The sequence below is a fragment of the Oncorhynchus nerka genome, linkage group LG24 (genome assembly GCF_034236695.1).
Source record: "Oncorhynchus nerka isolate Pitt River linkage group LG24, Oner_Uvic_2.0, whole genome shotgun sequence".
Taxonomy (NCBI): domain Eukaryota; kingdom Metazoa; phylum Chordata; class Actinopteri; order Salmoniformes; family Salmonidae; genus Oncorhynchus; species Oncorhynchus nerka.
Window position 1 is genome coordinate 43,326,732 of NC_088419.1, and position 20,052 is coordinate 43,346,783.

Below are 20,052 nucleotides of genomic sequence, written 5' to 3' on the forward strand. Positions count from 1 at the left end.
TGGGTGGCATTGTATTTTGTGTCTGTCAGGGGCCATACCACACTCACACACACACTCTCTCACACACCCCCCCACCCACCTGCACATCGAATGCACAAATACGATCAGGGACAAACTCAAACAGACACATCCATACATAAACACAAGCTCACAGACAATCACAATCATATAGATAAATAAACAACTGTCTCTCTAACCTTCCTCTGCTAGGGTGTTGTCCTCTGAGTGGTCATTGAGCTCTGTCTGTTCATCTGCCTTCCCATTCAGACTGGTGATGGAGATCTGTCCATTCTTCTGCTGGAACTGATGAGGAAGGGGGGAGAGGAGAGAGCACTGAAAGATAACTTCAACAACACAGCAGAGATACTCATCAGTAAAAGCACAGCATCTGCACAGTATTCAATACACAAATTGTCATGCCAAGAGAGCAGAAAAAACTAATGGTTTTCAACAAGGTTTCAAAATAAAGAAACATGTATCATAATAATATTCCTCCATCCAACAATGACATATAATGTCAAATTCATAACAAAGTAGCTATACACCTCCCAGAGGTGTCATGCCCATAGGGTGCACAAGGGTAAGTGCCATCTCAGACTTAAAACAGTGCAGTAATAATACCTGTGCCTCGACACAATCCTGTCTCGGCGCTCTACGGACAAATATTTTTGTCCAAGCCATGGCTTGGTTTTTGCTCTGACATGCACTGTCAACTGTGGGACCTTGTAAAGACAGGTGTGTGCCTTTCTGTCACGCCCTTGACCTTAGGTATCTTTGTTTTCTTTATTATTTTGGTTAGGTCAGGGTGTGACAAGGGTGGTATGTGTGTTTTCGCCTTGTCTAGGGTTTTTGTACATCTATGGGATTTTGGTTTGTCTAGGTAAATGTAGGTCTATGGTGGCCTGAATTGGTTCCCAATCAGAGACGGCTGTTTATCGTTGTCTCTGATTGGGGATCCTATTTAGGTTGCCATTTCCCATTTTGGTTTGGTGGGTTATTGTCTGTGTAGTTGCCTGTCAGCACTCGGGTTATATAGCGTCACGGTTATTTTGTTTAGTGTTCTTTCTTTATTAAAAGAAGTATGTATTGAAATCACGCTGTGCCTTGGTATCATCAATACGACGAACGTGACACTTTCCAAATCATGTCCAATCAATAGAATTTACCACCGGTGGATCAAGTTATGGAAACATCTCAAGGATGATCAGTGGAAACAGGATGCACCTGAGATCTCATAGCATATGGTCTGAATACTTATGTCAATAAGGTACTTCTGTTTTTAATACATCTGCAAAAAAAAATTTAAACCTGTTTTCGCTTTGTCATTATGGTGTATTATGTGTAGATTGATGAGGAGAAACACTAATATAATCCATTTTAGAATAACGCTGTAACATAACAAAATGTGGTAAAAGTCAAGGAGTCTGAATACTTCGGGATATAAAAACTCTGCAAAAAAAGAAACTTCCTTTTTCAGGACCCTGTCGTTCAAAATAATTCGTAAAAATCCAAATAACTTCACAGACCTTCATTGTAAAGGGTTTAAACATTTAAACAAAGTTTCATGTGCAGGGTCCCTGCTCATCTGCGTGAACATGTCTTAGGCTTGCTGCAAGGAAGCAAGAGGACTGCAGATGTGGTTAGGGCAATAGATTGCAATGTGAGACGTCTAAGACAGCACTACATGGAGACAGGATGGACCGCTGATCGTCCTCGCAGTGGCAGATCACGTGTAACAACACCTGCACGGGATCGGTACAGCCGAACATCACACCTGTGGGACAGGTACAGGATGGCAACAACTACTGCCCGAGTTACACCAGGAACGCACAATCCCTCTATCAGTGCTCAGACTGTCTGCAATAGGCTGAGAGAGGCTGAATTGAGGACTGATAGGCCTGTTGTAAGGCAGGTCCTCACCAGACATCACCGGCAACAACAAACCCACCATCGCTGCCCTTCACTGACGAGTTGCGGTTTTGTCTCACCAGGGGTGATGGTCAGATTCGAGTTTATCGTTGAAGGAATGAGCGTTACTCCAAGGCCAGTACTCTGGAGCGGGATCGATTTGGAGGTGGAGGGTCCGTCATGGTCTGGGGAGGTGTGTCACAGCATCATCGGACTTGGGGTTGTTGTCCTTGGTTGTTGTCCTTGCAGGCTATCTCAATGCTGTGCGTTACAGGAAAGACATCCTCCTCCCTCATGTGGTAACCTTCCTGCAGGTTCTTCCTGACATGACCCTCCAGCATGACAATGCCACCAGCCATACTGCTCGTTTTGTGCGTGATTTCCTGCCAGAAAGGACTGTCAGTGTTCTGCCATGGCCAGCGAAGAGCCCGGATCTCAATCCCATTGAGCACGTCTGGGACCTGTTGGATCGGAGGGTGAGGGCTATGGCCATTCCCACCAGAAAGTTCTGGGAACTTGCAGGTGCCTTGGTGGAAGAGTGGGGTAACATCTCACATCAAGAACTGGCAAATCTGGTGTGGTCCCATGAGGAGAAGATGCAGTTCTGCAGTTCTTAATGCAGCAGGTGGCTACACTAGATACTGACTGTTACTTTTTATTTTATACCCCCCCTTTGCTCAGGGACACATTATTAAATTTCTGTTAGTCACATGTCTGTGGAACTTGTTCAGTTTATGTCTCAGTTGTTGAATCTTTGTATGTTAATACAAATATTTACAAATGTTAACTTTGCTGAAAATAAACACAGTTGACAGTGAGAGGACATTTATTTTTTAGCTGAGTTTACATTTTGTACTGTTATCGTTTTAAAGTTGATAACAATTTGGAGGTTCAACAATATGTAAACAATGTGCCTTGCAAATGCCCATAATGCTAATGCCATCATACTTTAGGCCAGTGCTTCCCAACTGGTCCTCGAGTACCCCCAACAGTACACAGTTTTATTGAAGCATACGTCATTCAACTTGTCAACTAATCATCAGGCCCTCAATTAGCGGTAATGCAGCCATTCAAGATGCTCTCAAAGGTGCAGCTGTAGAACTTTTTGAGGATCTGAAGGCCCATGCCGAATCCTAACACATCTTAAAACAGGCAGCATGCTGTGAAGGCAGATTTGTTTTCCTTTGGTAGAGGAATGACCTTTAACTCTTTCCAGATTTCTGGGCACATCCCACACACCAAGCACCAATTAGAATTGGGGTGATATTGTGGTTGGTTGTAACTCTAAGCAATTTGCCCAAATTGCAGTTCCTATGGCTTTCACTAGATGTCAACAGTCATTATATATGGTTTCTGACTTGTATTCTGAAAAACCAACGAAGAATAGTTGTTTATCCTCAGGGAGTCCTATGGCAAAACTAGTCTCATTGCGCGCGTGACCGAGGGAGCGCGCTACGTTCTTTTCCTTTCCTCTTGAAAATAGTTTGCTCCGTATTAAATATTGTTTATTTAGATATTAGAGTACCTAATAATGGATTAGAAACGTTGTTTGATTTGTTTGGACTAACTTTACAGGTAACTTTTGGAACTCCTATGTCTGCATTCTGAACGGGTGGATTACTGAACTCAATGACGCCTACTAATCGGACTGTTTGGGATATAAAGAAGGAATGTATCGAACAAAATTACCATTCATTGTGTTCCTGGGACTCTTGTGATCGCGATCAGAGGAAGGTCTTCAAAGGGAAGTGACTTATTTTGTCGATATATGGGATTTTGTGATGCCTGTGCCTGTTTGGATATTATGATGTTGTGGGGTGCTGACCTCAGATAATCGAATGCTGTGCTTTCGCCGTAAAGCCTTTTTGCAATCAGACGATGTGGTAAGATTGCCAAGATTCTAAGCTAAAGAATCATGTATGACACTTGTATTATCATGAATGTTTAATATTGCGTTTATTGTATTTTTAATTTGGCGTGCTGCAATTTCACCGGATGTTGTCGAGGTGGGTCGCTAGCGGAACGCCTGCGCCAGAAAGGTTAAAGACTTGATAGATCAGACACAGTATATTAATGAGTGAAAGAGACTGGGTCTCTGTAGAAAGACAGATAGCTGTGGAATGTGTAAAGGAGCAATAAAGGTTTGGTATCCTGTTACCTTCTTTATTATCTTCCTGTAGAGCCATAACATGTAAGGATTGGAGAGAAGGAGTGCCTTAAGTGGGATATAAATATCTGGATGTGACAAATGTTTGGTTGTCTGATTAGAGCTGTACAGAACCGTTGGGAAGAATTAAACTTGGTTCAAGCTTCTCTAGAGTCCGTGGGTTATCAGCTCTGAAAAATAAGAATCTAACAGATGGCGAGCTAGCCAGGAGTTCACCACAATTTGTAGTCAAACCAAAGAGTCCAGATCAGTGGAGCAGAGCTGGCAACAAGCAAGGTAGGCTAGTTCCTATATCTGTTTCCACTCATTTTGACATCTTGGGTAGATGAGAATCGTTGGCTGAACTAATTATGGGATTTGGACCTGGAGAGCCTAAATTTAATTCTATAGGCCCATTGTGTGACGACCGGTCCTAGCTTTATAGTAAATGGTAAGTCCCGGAAGAAACTCATACAGGCTGGTACCTGTAGGGTAAGTCCTAGGGGGTAGCTCCCTAGTAGGTTGGTTCCTGCTAGTACTATAAAGTCAATAGCTAATCCCAGTGGATTAATACCTGTGATTACTATTAATATAGGGTGAGTCCCGGAAGGTAAACCCGAGCAGGCTGGAACCTGCGAAGGGTGAGTCCTAGGGGGTAAATACCAGCGGGGTTGGTTCCCTGCATAGCCCTGTTGGGGTGATGAACCATGGCAGAGTATGTGGAAATAGGAAGACAATTGTGAATAATTTTGATGATGTGTGTTATCAATAATCGTGATATTTGAGGAAGTACTGGAATAGGACAAAGTATTGTCCGTGTTCTCCAGTAATACATTTGCAGAAACTATGGTATTGGTTATAATACAAGGTATTAAGTGCCGTGACCAACTAATTATTATCCGGGGAAGTGTCTTGTGCCATCTTAGAAAATAGTTAATAGAAGGTGGGTATTATAGACGGGAGTGAAGAAATCTAAAATACCCTGAACACCGTCGGGCGTGTTCACGGAATAATAACTATTGATATGGCGACAAACAGACTTGTTTCTCCCTGTAATATAGAGAAAGCTGTCACACCCTGACCTTAGAGAGCTTTTTATATCTCTATTTTGGTTTGGTTAGGGTGTGATTTGGGTGGGCATTCTATGTTCCTTTTTCTATGTTTTGTATTTCTTTGTTTTGGCCGGGTATGGTTCTCAATCAGGGACAGCTGACTATCGTTGTCTCTGATTGGGAACCATACTTAGGTAGCTTTTTCCCACCTATGTTTTGTGGGAAGTTTTCTGTTTAGTGTTTTCTGCACCTGACAGCACTGTTTCGGTTTCGTTTTGCACTTTGTTCTTTTTGTTTCAGTGTTCAGTTAAATAAAAGTCATGAACACTTACCCCGCTGCGCTTTGGTCCGAGACAATGTTTTGAGAGTGGAATATGACTCCGCTCGCCTCACAGACATGTGAAGGGTTAGTAGAGCCATAGAGGAAATCACTAACTATAGTTTCAATGGCCAGGATAAAACTAAGAAACGTAGCGAAAAAAACATTAAAGTGTAAGGAGATGGCTCCCTGTTTTAGATGTGGGACAATCAGGCATTGGCATTAGCAGGAAATGCAGCTATACAAGAGTTTGCATCTTTTTCAAAGAGATTAGAGATTACGGTTTCTATGTGATGGAAGACGTATAAGATCACGTTTTACCTCATTTTTAGTAGAGTACTGATGGGATTTAAAAACAGTCCCACGTGGTATCATTTTGCATTGAAATAATCGTTAAAAGGGTGTCAATTGTAGGTTCTGTGTTGGTATAATACGTGGATGAAAGAAACTCACATGCGAGACCGCACCACATTGGTAGACAATTTGGTGGAACAGGGTCATAAAGCATCGTATGACAAAGCACAACTACCAAAGCAAAAGGTAACATATTTTGGGGTTTTCCATTTTTTCTCAGGAAAACTTTAGGAGTTTTCAATTTTGTTCAACATTTTATTCCATCATTCTCTGAAATTGCTGAGCCGCTTACAGAGTTGACGTAAGGGGGGAAGGGTCCACATGAGAAGATGAAGTGTTTGTTGAGGTAAAGAAGCAATTGTGTCAAGCGCCAGCATTGGGATTGCTAAACCTAAAATGACATTTTAAAAAATTGTTCATGAACAAGAGGGACATTGTAGAGCGGTGGTTATGCAAAATCATGGGGGTAGAGAAAGACCAGTAATGTACTGGAGTAAATCGCTAGACTCGGTGGCAAAAGAATGTCACACCGTGCCTTAGAGCGATACAGGCAACTGAAATGGTGTTGCATAACACGGCTTCCATTACAATGGGTCAAAAAGTAGATATGTATATACCACACGCAGTAGCAACCATAGTGAACAGCATGAAAGCACAACATGTTAATAGTGCAAGATGGACAAAATGGGAATTAACGTTAAATGGGGAAAATCTACAATTTCATAAGATTGGTGCTTTGAATCCTGCGTTATTAATGCCGTTGCATGGGGAAGGTGAATCGCATACATGTGACCCAGATCAAATTACTCCAAAATCTAGACCTGATTTGCAAGAGGGAAAAATATTGTATAAAGATGGCTCTAGTTACATGAACACAGACGAGAATAGAGTAACGGGGTAGGCTCTGTGTGGTATGCATTTGGAGTAGTTCATGATTTCGGTACATTGTGGTCATCACGGGGCATGTTAACAGCGACAGAAGAATGTCAGTTAACCAGTAAATTAGCAGTGGTGAAATGTGAAGCTCATACTAGTCGAACAGATACAATCGCCATAGGCAATCGTAAAGCAGACAAAATGTTTAAGGCGGCTGCCTTGGTGAGAGAAAGTGTTATAGAACCTGCGTATTCCCTACAATGAGAAATTGGCTAAATATGCCACACGAAAACTTATTTTGGGTTGAAGATTTTAGGCGAAATGCCAGGGGAATGGATTCTAAAGGGAACACATTTAAATGAAATGGCCAAACACTCCTTGCATAGTACCTGCAGTGGTTAAGATCGTCATGTCTCTCCTTGGGGGGTGCATAGTTCTCACATGAAGTGAGGTCCAACTGCATAATGGGTGAGTGAAGACACCATGACAGAGGAAGCGGAGCGAGAGAGAGACTAGATTCCACCGTAAGACATACGGATAGATTGGTTCTGGGAACTACTATAAACATCATAGTTGGTTTGGGGTTTAACTGCTTTATGGGTTAACGCATCATATGATAGAGGATTGTCCATTGTACTGTGAACAAAATGTTGAAGGCATAGATGTGAAAGCATATACAATGCTGTTTTACCTCAAGAGGATGGAACATGGATTACGGATACGCACTTGCATATCAGGTGTTGTGCCTATCAGGTGAAATCGAGAAGATGGGCAACAAAGTGGCAACATGACTTGGGAACACCTCTTGGGACCTGGGTCCTAAAGACAGGGCAAAAGCATGAGGAAGCTTTTTAGAGCTTTCATTTCTGTGGAACCCAGCAGGAAAGTATCCTGGAGGCATAGAGTCAGGTGAAGAGAGAGCGGGAATTGTCATGGTCTTAGACTTTGGTTGTCATATGCATATATATTTATGCATTGCTTATCACATCGTTAATAATGTTATGTTTTGTGTGTCTTTTTGTTGCTTTCCAAGTCTTGTGCTATCACGCTCTTAGGAACCAGAAAAGGGAAGCTGCTCCATGTGCCATTGAATGAGACCGCAGATTCAGCTGGAATGGCATTTTGTTGTGTGATCATAGTTCGGAGGCCATAAGTCTCTGAATTGGTACACCTCGCGGTAACAGTTTGTTCATTTGTTTGTTTGTTTAATTCTTGTTTTTTAATCCATTCTGATTAATCTGTCAATAATAACCAGATGAATAACCAGACATCTGAACTGGAGAATCCACAGACACAGTGGAATAAACCTGTCCGGTGCTGTGTGTAAAATATAACAGGACTAGAATAAAAGACAACCTGTTAGATTAGAGAGCCACAGACCAGACGGCTCTCCATGTGATGTTTCCCTTATCCCTATAACGCAAAATAACTAACAGAGAAACACAGACAGACACTAATGCTGTCTCAAGGATGGCCTCCAAAGAGGGGGTAAGCCTATTTCAGGAACATTTTAAGATAATCATAATATAATTTATGTAATTCCCTGAAACTCATTATCATGTAACGGGATTGAACTCTCCGTCAGAGGGAGCGAGGGGTGAGAAACTTACAAAAGAACAAGAGCCTCCTCTCCTTTTTAAAAGCCCAAATACACAAGTCCATTATTTTCAGAGCTGAGCTGGCGGTGGATCTGACATGGCCAAAATGGGGGGATGGAGGACAAACTCTAATTACACACAAGCTTCTTCCCATTTCTCCTCCATTAAGAGAGAAAGAGAGGCAAGAGAAGAGAGCTCGTACAGAGCAGTGAGACATAAAGACCAAAACAACAAACAAAGTACACACTCTGGGAAGAGAACATTGTAGCGTTACTAGTAGGGTGGCACATTTTGGGTTATATTCAGAGGTGGAAACATCCGTGGGAATTAACGGGAATATATGGGAATTAACAGAAATATATGCAAATGAATATGAATCCCATTTAAATGTAGATTTTTTTGCATTGGATATATTTGCCATATCACATGGAGAGAAAAACATAAACATTTTACCTTATCATAAGAAGACATATTTATTCAATTCTGTAAAATGATAGTTTCTAGACTAACGCTTTGGTTGTCTTCCTCTCAGGCATTCATGTCTTCTCCCTGGACCACAACAATGTCCACCACATGAACATCAGACTCTGAGTCCTCATCTTCACTGTCACTTTCCAACCTTGTTGTGGAAGGCTGGTTGTCAGGTTCAAAAAGCCTCACATTTGCCCGGATGGCCACCAGTTTTTTAACCCTTGTACTGGTCAGCCTGTTGCGGGTTTTGGTGTCTGTTGGTGGGATTTGGAGGATGATGGAGGAAAATGAGAAAGGGCCTCAGATCCACGAAGTCCCTTCCACCAGGTGGCTGATGAGATATGTTGGCACAACTGCCATATTGCATCTCCAACCCAAAGCCCTTGCTTGGAAATGTACTTCGCCAGACAACCAAGAACCTTTCCCTCATCCAAGCCAAGGTGGCGAGACACGGTAGTGATGACACCATAGGCCTTGTTGATCTCTGCACCAGACAGGATGCTCTTGCTAGCATACTTGGGGTCCAACATGGACGCTGTGGCGTGTATGGGCTTCAGGCAGAAGTCTTCACGCTTTTTTATTTATTTCAGAACTGCAGTTTCCTCTGCTTGGCGCAACAGGGAAGTGGGCAGGGTAGTAAAGATTTATTCTCTTACATCTGCAAGCAGAGTCTGAACATCAGACAAGATGGCATTGTCTCCCTCAATCTGTGCAATGGCTACTGCTATTTAGGTTTCAGGAGTTTCAGGCTGCTTACCTCTCCCAAAATACATCATCCAGGAGGATCCTCTTGATGGGGCTGTCCATATCGGTAGACAGTGATATGGCCATTTCTTGGAGAGACTCCTTCCCCTCCAGGAGACTGTCAAACATGATGACAACACCACCCCAACGGCTTCAATGTGGTGCTCTCTAGTAGAGTGTATCCATTGTTTTCAGTGGCATAATGTCATTGAGGAGCAGATTCAATGCATGAGCAGCACAGCCAATGGGTGTGATGTCAGGGTAGGACTCCCACTTTAGACCAAGTAGCCTTCATGTTCGCAGCATTGTCTGTCACCAGTGGAAATACCTTCTGTGGTCCAAGGTCATTGATGACTGCCTTCAGCTCAGCTGCAATGTAGAGACCGGTGTGTCTGTTGTCCCTTGTGTCTGTGCTCTTGTAGAATACTGGTTGAGGGGTGGAGATGACGTTGTTAATTATTCCTTGCCCACGAACATTCGACCACTCATCAGAGATGATTGCAATACAGTCTGCTTTCTCTATGATTTGCTTGACTTTCACTTGAACTGTGTTGAACTCTGCATCCAGCAAATTAGTAGATAAGGCATGTCTGGTTGGAGGGGTGTATGCTGGGCGAAGAACATTCAGAAATCTCTTCCAATACACATTACCTGTGAGCATCAGAGGTAAACCAGTTGCATACACACCTCAGCATTTCAAAAAAACTTCTGATTCCAGGAGGACCATGAGCTGTTGCTATTGATAAGGTGTCTGATTCATCATTTTCACCGCGAATAAAAGTAGAGAGACTTTTGTCAGAGGTTGCTTGTTGTGAGCGCTGAGGGAACTTTATGCACTTGCCAGATGTTTCTGCATCTTTGTTGCATTCGTCACATATGATATGGCACAGTATTTTCAAATGTACACAGCTTTTCCTTCTACATTAGCTGCAGTGAAATGTGTCCACACATCACATAGTGCCCGTGGCATTTTCCTGTAAAGATTAGCAACAAATCTGTAAAATAAAAAACAAATATAATTCCATGTACAGATAAATAGTTAAGCAGTTAGACAACTCCTTTGTAAGAAAAATGTTTTAAAATGAAACACGTATGGAAACAGGTGAATTAACACTCCTCAGTTAGCAGGCTCAAGCAAGCTAAAACCCACATGGTAGCAAAACCTAACTAGCAGAAATTGTTTACAAGTTAGAAATGATTTAAACACACTTTGCTGTAGACCACTATTTACTAGTTAACAAAAAACCCTGTTTGTCGTATAAAATATATTCACCCCACCCAGTATTGTAATCAAAACTTACCAGACAGCGTAGTAGTGTGGACTCAATAGCATCTCATTAGTGTGCAAGATCTTAAGAATCAGCTGTACATGTGATGGAAGAGTATATGGAAGAGTGTACTGCACGTGTGATGGACGAATGCACTGTGCATGCAGAGGGTTGCAATTCCATTGAATTGGGGATAGTTAAACCAAAATATGGCACAAGACCTAGAATTGCCTTGTGTGTTCCACAAAAAAATGTTTGCTCTTATAAGCTGACTTTTTTCATGAATTTAAGAAAAATTCCAGGGTTTAACTTCCCATGTAAAATTTCCGGAACGTTTCCGACCCTTTGCAACCCTAGTTACTAGTTTAAATCAAACAAGATATGCTTGGTGACAACAATACTCCCAATCAGGGAGAAAATAAGCATATCAGATAAGATAAAGGGAATTCCAATTCTATTTCCCTTCTCAAATTGCTTTTGCCTTTCATAAAGAATTAGGCCAATCCCCTTCCCTAATTCTCCTTTCTGTTGACACCCAAGGGAGCAATTCCAATCACTCATCCCCATTCTAGTGTCCATAGCGATTGATTTTCGCACCTCTAATCACCTTACAATTATCTATGCATTCTATGCATGGTTAGGCTTATATTGGGCTGACCATGAGTTAGAGAGGATGTATTGAAGATAAAGAGCTAAGATGGAGATCTTTGCAGGGACCTATTTATGTGAGGAAGGAACAACTTATCACTTTGGGAGGTGACACATTATGGGGTGCTCAGTTTTCCTGGAGGAAAATGGCAATCAAATACATAGACAACACAATCTTGTGCACTTATATGCACATGAGAAAGGTACCATCGCAAATGGACTGTATATGTGTTGCACGTGCATTCTGTCTCTTGCATACATCTCCGTTCAATCTTAACGAATTAGGCTCCCTCCATATATCCCTCGACTGGTGTGGGGGCAGTGCTCTGGCAAAGTGGGTGGGGTTATATCCTGCCATGTTGGCCCTGTCCAGGGGTATCGACGGACGGGGCCACAGTGTCTCAGTCTCCAGTAATTATGCTGCAACAGTTTATGTGTCGGGGAGATAGCGTCAGTCTGTTACAGTGGCTTGTGAAAGTATTCACCCCCTTGGCATTTTTCCCATTTTGTTGAATACAATCTGGGCTTTGACTAGGCCATTCCAAGACATTTAAATGTTTCCCCTTAAGCAGTATGCTTAGGCTCATTGTCCTGCTGGAAGGTGAACCTCCGTCCCAGTCTCAAATCTCTGGAAGCCTGAAACAGGTTTCCCTCAAGAATTTCCTTGTGTTTAGTGCCATCCATCATTCCTTCAATTCTGACCAGTTTCCCAGTCCCTGACGATGATGTTGCCACCACCATGCTTCACTGTGGGGATGGTATTCTCGGGGTGATGAGAGGAGTTGGGTTTGCGCCATACATAGTGTTTTCCTTGAAGGCCAAACAGCTCAATTTTAGACTTATCTGACCAGAGTACCTTCTTCCATACATTTGGGGAGTCTCCCACATGCCTTTTGGCGAACACCAAACGTGTTTGCTTATTATTTTCTTTAAGCGATGGCTTTTTTTCTGGTCACTCTTCCGTAAAGCCCAGCTCTGTGGAGTGTACGGCTTAAAGTGGTCCTATTGGCAGATACTCCAATCTCCGCTGTGGAGCTTAGCAGCTCCTTCAGGGTAATCTTTGGTCTCTTTGTTGCCTCTCTGGCTAATGCCCTCCTTGCCTGGTCCATGAGTTTTGGTGGGCGGCCATCTTTTGGCAGGTTTGTTGTGGTGCCATATTCTTTCCATTTTTTAATAATGGATTTAATGGTGGGATGTTCAAGTATAACCCAACCCTGATCTGTACTTCTCCACAACTTTGTACCTGACCTGTTTGGAGGGCTTCTTGGTCTTCATGGTGCCGCTTTCTTGGTGGTGCCCCTTGCTTAGTGGTGTTGCAGACTCTGGGGCCATCCAGAACAGGTGTATATATTGTGACGTACAGCAGGTCAGCCACCAGGGGGAGATTCGTTGAGGCCTGGTGACAGACGGAGTATACATCATGGGGCGATGGCGCCATCTGCTGGACGTGCCAGGTCTCAACAGGTTCTCCGGCCAGGACTAATTGGGGCTGATTGGGGATTGGTGAGTAATCAAGGGATGATTGCTCACCAGCTGTACAACTCCCATAAAGGGCAGCACACAATGGAGGGGGGTGGACTTGCGTATAGTTGGGGACGGTACCAGAGGTAACAGGAGGGAGTTCCGTTTTTGATCCCCACAGGATATAGCAAGACCCGGAGCCCAGAAGACGGTATCCCGGAGAGGGTCTCTTGGGCGAGACCTATTATTTTAATCAACACCTTTTGAAACTGAGGTAGTCCTACTCTGTGTCTGATCTGTGTAAACGTTTCGACCCAACACCCTGGTCTGCCACAATATACTGAGATCAGGTGACAGATCATGTGACACTTAAATTGCACACAGGTGGACTTCATTTAACTCATTTTGTGACTTCTGAAGGTAATTGGTTGCACTAAATCTTAATTAGGGGCTTCATAGCAAATGCACGCACCCCTTTTCCATTTGTATATTTTGCAAGGCACTGTATATCGAGTATTTCTGTCTTATTCGGTGTCCTGTATGAATTTAAGTATCCTCCATCTAATTATTTTTCTCCCTCTCTCGGAGGACCATTCCTCAGAACTACCTGGCCTGATGACTCCTTGCTGTCCCCAGTCCACCTGCTCGTGCTGCTGCTCCAGTTTCAGCTTTTCTGCCTGCGGCTATGGAACCCTGACCTGTTCACCAGACATGCTACATGTCCCGGACCTGCTGTTTTCGACTCTCTCTCTCTCTCTCTCTCTCTCTCTCTCTCTACCGCACCTGTTGCCAACTGGCATTTAGTCCTGAGGTGCTGACCTTTGGCACCCTCTACAACCACTATGATTATTATTATTTGATCCTGCTGGTCATCTATGAACATCTTGGCCATCTTCTGTTATAATCTCCACCCAGCAGAGCCAGAAGAGAACTGGCCACTCCTCAGAGCCTGGGTCCTCTCTTTGTTTCTTCCTAGGTTCCTGCCTTTTCTAGGGAGTTTTTCCTAGCCACTGTGCTTCTACATCTGCATTGTTGGGGGTTTTAGTCTGGGTTTCTGTACAGAACTTTGACATCGGCTGATGTGAAAAAGGGCTTTATAAATAAATGTGATTGACCTCCAGAAGCCTCTTCCATTATTGTTTAACTGAATTATGTAATCAGGTGAGGCTCCTATAACATGAACCTAGTCAATGAAAGGTTGAATCTAAGGCATGCATGTCCCAGTCTTCATTAGCAAACTCTCATTGTCTTTCCTTTGTGATCAAAGATCTGACAGGACTGGATAGGTTAATGCTATATTGTTGCATCCTATCCAGCCCTTCCACCCCTCAGTTGTCATGAAGAGAATAAGTTGGGGAACGGAGGGAGGCCTTGTGAGAGTATTGGGACCTAGCTACAGACTCCTACTTAGTCCAAACTCTCCCATTAACCCATAGCTGCAGATGAGAGACGAGGTACTCGATCCAACTAGCTCTCTCAGTCTCATGTCAGAATTAGACGTTCATCTTATGTTTCTCAAACGTCAAATTTCGAAGTTGTTGCAAACATCACATTTTGAAGTATTTAAGTTAAGGCAATAACTCTGAAATTGTAAGGGTTAAGTTCGGGCTCCCAAGTGATGCAGCGGTCTAAGGCACTGCATCTCAACGCTAGAGGCATCACTACAGATCCTGGTACGACTCTAGGCTGAATCACAACCGGAAGTGATTGGGTGTCCCCTAGTCACAAGTGGCCCAGCGCCGCCAGGGTAGGCCGTCATTGTAAATAAGAATTTGTTCTTAACTAACTTGCCTTGTTAAATAAATATAAAGTTTAGGCATTAACTCCAAATGGTCAAGGTAAGGGTTAAGGTTTGGGATATGCTTAGAACAGAAAATTTAAAAAACAACTTTCTATTGCTGGATTTGAACCTGCAACTTTTGGAATCAGAGGCAGATGCTTATGCCCATTTGTCAACCCCATCTACAATCAAAAATTGAAATCTACTTGAAGGTAACACCGCTCATTGTTGCCCCTAGTGGCCAGTTTCCACGTCATCTTCCAACTTGTTCAGACATGGATGGACGTCGAATACTGACTTGTATCACGGGTTGCCTGGCTGCCTAGATCTCCCCTTAGACTCTTTCTTTACCTGAGTCCGTTTCACTCTCTACCCCTGCTGTCATCAGGGTCCTTTTAACCAAGGGGACCAAGAACAATCACCCGATTCATCGGTCTTTGTCACCCTGGCAGGTCCCCATTTCACTCCACCTCTCGGGCTCTCTCTCTACCTCTCTCCTCCCCTCGCTCTCCCACTCTCTGTCTCTCATCCCTCCATCCCCCCACCCACCCAAAACACTCTCCTTCCTGGCTGTTTTGGGCTTGTGCACACTCAAGCCTGTCTCCCTCAGCCAATCCTCAATGGCTCCTCAATTTGGCTTTACGCACTCCCCTCCTCCCCCCTCCTCACCCACTCCCATCCCTCTATGCCTGCCTCGTCCTTCAGTCCTAAACAGGATAATAAGACTCATAATGGAGCTAGACCAGCCAAAGCTCATTATAAAAGAACGTATGGGCCTTTAAGCGATCTACTCATTACATTACATTACCCATGTCAATGTTTATAATCACCCGCTACTGTGTTCTGCTTACAGCAAGTGAATGGCCCTCTATTGTGAACTGCATGTAGCATGACACAGGCATGTGTAAACAGTGTTTGTATGAATGCATGTACTGTATGTGCTTATGGATGGATGGTGTTAATGTTACATACATTTCTTGATTGACACAGGTATTGTGTGTCAGGAGCAAAACAATGTATTTAGTAGGGCTGGGAATTGCCAGCGACCTCACGATACAATATTGTCACAATACTTAGGTGCCGATACTATATGTATTGCGATGCTCACGAATCAAAATGTATTGCGAGACGATACGGCGATTCTATTGCAATTTGATGGTCCAAACATATTGCTCACTATATGTCTGCTACAGAGAGATGAGAGAGCATGAGAAAATACATTTATCAGTCAGGGAAATAAAAGTACTGAAAATATGTTGGCTCATTATTTAAAAAGAAGATGGAGAACAAGCTATAGGATGAAAAATAACCGAGTTTTGGTGCAAGTAGTGCTGACTAGCGGTAGTTATCACTAGCTATATTAGCTAGTCGGCTTTTTACAAATCGATACTAGGAGTCAAATATCGATATTCTATCTTCCAAAAATAATATTGTGATAAGTAAATATAGATTCCCCCCCCCTCCCCCAATTACTAGTATTTAGGATCCCGCCTATTCTCACGTAACCATATATCAAAATCACGATGTTGTCACGCCTCCTTTTGAAACGGCTAGAACGGACCGCTGGATTCCAGCAGCTACATTTTGATAGATGTTACATTTCAAGAACCCTCCTCACATGCCCATAGAAGGGTGCGCGTATTAGTCACTAATTTCCGAGTCGATGAAGGCAACAACTCCTCTGCTTGAACACTCTACAACACTCTAAACTAAGCAGATGCCGTAACAGGCAGCGATGCAACCAGTCAGGATGCTCTCGATGTTGCAGCTGTAGAACCTTATGAGGTTCTGAGGACCCATGCCAAATATTTTCAGTCTCCTGAGGGGGAATAGGTTTTGTCTTGCCCTCTTCACGACTGTCTTGGTGTGTTTGGACCATTCTAGTTTGTTGGTGATGTGGACACCAAGGAACCTGAAGCTCTCAACCTGCTCCACTACAGCCCCGTCGAAGAGAATGGGGGCATGCTCGGTCCTCCTTTTCCTGTCGTCCACAATCATCTCCTCTGTCTTGATTATATTGAGGGATATTGTTATTCTGGCACCACCCGGCCAGGTCTCTGACCTCCTCCCTATAGGCTGTCTCTTTGTTGTCAGTGATCAGGCCTACCATTGTGGTGTCGTCTGCAAACTTAATGGTGGTGTTGGAGTCGTGCCTGGCCATGCAGTCATGGGTGAACAGGGAGTACAGAAGGGGACTGAGCACGCACCCCTGAGGGGCTCCAGTGTTACGGATCAGCGTGGCAGATGTGTTGTTACCTACCCTTACCACTTGGGGGCGGCCCGTCAGGTCCAGGATCCAGTGGCAGAGGGATGTGTTTAGTCCCAGGATCCTTAGCTTTGTGGTGAGCTTTGAGGGCACTATGGTCCCTGTAGTCAATGAATAGCATGCTCACGTAGGTGTTCCTTTTGTCCAGGTGGGAAAGGACAGTGTGGAGTGCAATAGAGATTGCATCATCTGTGGATCTGTTAGAGCTGTATCCCCATCATTCCTGAGATGGTCTGGCTTCTCATTGACACTGGGTGACAATCTTACATTTCAATATCATAAAGATGGTATAACTATGTTATAACAGGTCATGGGGGTCTAATCAGTCAGATGGGCTGGATTATATGACATACGAGGTAAGCAAAATCTCAAACCATAAGGTAGGCTTAAAGACAACGGCAAACGTCTAAAGCTGGCTGGATTTGCATCCCGACCAAAACTCTTAACACATGATGGCCCTGAGAGAGAAGGTCCTAGTCCAAATGACAAAGACTCTGCCATAAACATGCATTGAATAGGTGTGTATGCAACTCATAGCTACTTCAGGGAGGATTTGATCTCTTCCTGGTCTTATCAAGTTTAGTCACTAAAGGGCTGAAAAACGGTAAACCTTTGATTTACTTCAGGCTGAAACTGAATAGATGTGTATGCAACTCATAGCTACTTCAGTGAGGATTTGATATCCTCCTGATCTTATCAAGTTTAGTCTCTAAAGGCCTGAAAACGGTAAACTTTTGATTTACTTCAGGCTGAAACTGAATAGGTGTGTATGCAACTCATAGCTACTTCAGTGAGGATTTGATCTCTTCCTGGTCTTATCAAGTTTAGAATGCTCTCCAGTTCGATAGGTGGATATTAAACCAATCAGATGGGAAACATTTTAGATGGGAAACCATCAAAATCACGACCTTCATCGTCATTGCATAAAGCTGGCTCCTGTATCCAATCCTCCAACTTAGTTTGGTAAAAATGCAAGAAGTTACTAAAATTTGAGATTGGTGAGAAAGCAAAAATGTTTGAAGTAGCAAAGTAGCAAGTTGCTTGAATAGTCCTACAAAGCTGCTAAAGTGGGGAACTCATTGTCATCTAAAATACATACATGCCTATTTCTCTGTTCTTGCTAAAATCACAAATCACAATACCCTCACTATTACACACCATGACATCAGGAGCAAACACAGCACACAGAAAAACAAGCTTGAGGGAATGCTTAGTTTGTGCTATACAGCTGCATCAAAATACAAGGGAAATGGATATTTGAACGTCTCTAATATTTACTATTCATTTGCTGTTCAGCATAGAATAGTAATATTAAAATACTCTTTGATGTAGCTGTTGACCTTTAAAATACAACGAAATAAAGATCAACTTGACTTTACACCTTCTGGCTACTAAAAGGTCAAGAAATGCATTATGTTTAATGGTGCTTCAAAAACAGCAGGTTGCTAAATGTACCAAGCCATTAACTGAAGTCCTCCTAAAGCTGAATTATTCACGCATAACCTACAGAAGCGTTCACAGAGGTAATATATCCATAACCCATCTGGAGTCAGTGGGCCTATCTCCTCTTACCTTACAGTAGAACAAAAACATCACTGATGCCTATCCACAGCTCCCAGCTGCAGAGTGTATCGTGTTGGACACCCACTGTGTGTGTGTGTGTGTGTGTGTGTGTGTGTGTGTGTGTGTGTGTGCGTGCGTGTTTGCGTCTGTGAGTCTGGATCTTAAGTCAGAACCAGCCAAGCACCCCCTTGGACATTTGCTGTGCTCTTGTTATTTTTCTTTTCACATGGTGCAAATTGAGACATGCCTTCGGGGCACTGCACTGTCCACCACAGCAGAATCCGTGTCAGTCATATGGACCTTGTTGTCAACATGGTTCATTGTTCACAATATAACACAGATGTGGCAGTTATGTACCCTACATACTAACATGGGACCAGCAAATTGTTTGATTTGACAGCTATGTATGAGCTGGGACAAGCACATTGGAATCAAAACATGGCATTATCATGTGACACAAAAAGCTAAAAGGTTTTACTGGCCAATACCTTTTTTATGATTTTCATCATTTTATCTAGGGTATCTTTGAATATGTTTCAAAAAGTGCAGGAAACTATCTAGATGTGGAGGCTAAATCTGAAGACCAAGACATGCGGCTGTCAATCAACGTGGGGAGTGCCATTGATTACAAGCTACAAAATATTGCAGCCTGTATTGTGACTGCATGTGTGTTATGAATATAAATGTTTAATACATCTCTGTTTTATTCTTCTTCTTATCATTCTCCATCATCAGCAGCAGCAGATCCATGTTAGGCTGCTATAGGCTATTGAAACGCACACAGGGACTGTTGATGCCGTGAGCCCATGGTAATTGAGCCGTAAATCGTGACCACGGCAGACCACAGTTGGCGTTTTGATTACTGCGGGAGTAGAGTTTAGTCCGCTACTACAGCCTAGTACAGACAGGCTAACTGCAGCGACCACAGGCACCTTATAGCATTACTCAGCAAAAAAAAAGTTGCACTGGATCGCAGCATCGTGAGTTTATAATTTCTTAAAAATATTCAACATTGATGCCCAATATTTTATACTTTGTTTTTCTATCAAAATAAACTAAAATATGTTTATAAACATGGGGTGTAGGCTAAGCCTGAGGGTAGTAGATATTGACATTGTCAGCTGTAAAGTGGCCATTACTGGGTACCGTTGTTTTACCTTGGATTCGACGACGCTATCTACCTCCAAAATCGCGTTCACCGCTGATCTCAGATTCTCGGCTGAAGCATCCTCTTGGCTCTTCCCGTCCCGATGCGATGAGGTCTGTGCTCCCATCGCGAAAACCGCACTTATTTCACCTTTTTGGCTCCTGCTTGTCCGGAAACCACAGCAAATGTGATAAAAGCAATAAAAAAGGTAGTCAGTGATAGCAAGTATGCATCCACGCGCCTAAAATGCGTCCTAGGACCGAGACGGGGTAGTCGAGCGCTCAAGTGATGAAACGTGAGAGGCAGCGAACTCTTTTAGGACCCCGGTCCTCCCCTCCCTACAACATGGCCAAGGCCAGTGTGCAATAGCAAGCGTTGCATAATCACTTAATTTGGTAGCAGCATCGTGTCACTGTGACTTTCTACCTGCTACACAGAGCGCGTTGTTTTC

General features: G+C 43.2%; 1 protein-coding gene across 2 annotated transcripts in view; it reads right to left on the reverse strand.

The window, feature by feature from the left end:
* Positions 1–19,962, reverse strand: part of LOC115108027 (A-kinase anchor protein 12-like) — a 55,464-nt gene extending 35,502 nt beyond the window's left edge. For both annotated transcript variants that reach the window (XM_029631898.2, XM_065008918.1), the window contains exons 1-2: positions 19,612–19,962; positions 198–303 (exon numbers count right to left, since the gene is read on the reverse strand). In XM_029631898.2, the coding sequence (XP_029487758.1) occupies positions 198–303; positions 19,612–19,728 (223 nt within the window). In that variant the 5' untranslated portion in view covers positions 19,729–19,962. The remainder of the gene's footprint in view (positions 1–197; positions 304–19,611) is intronic.
* Positions 19,963–20,052: the final 90 nt, after the last annotated feature.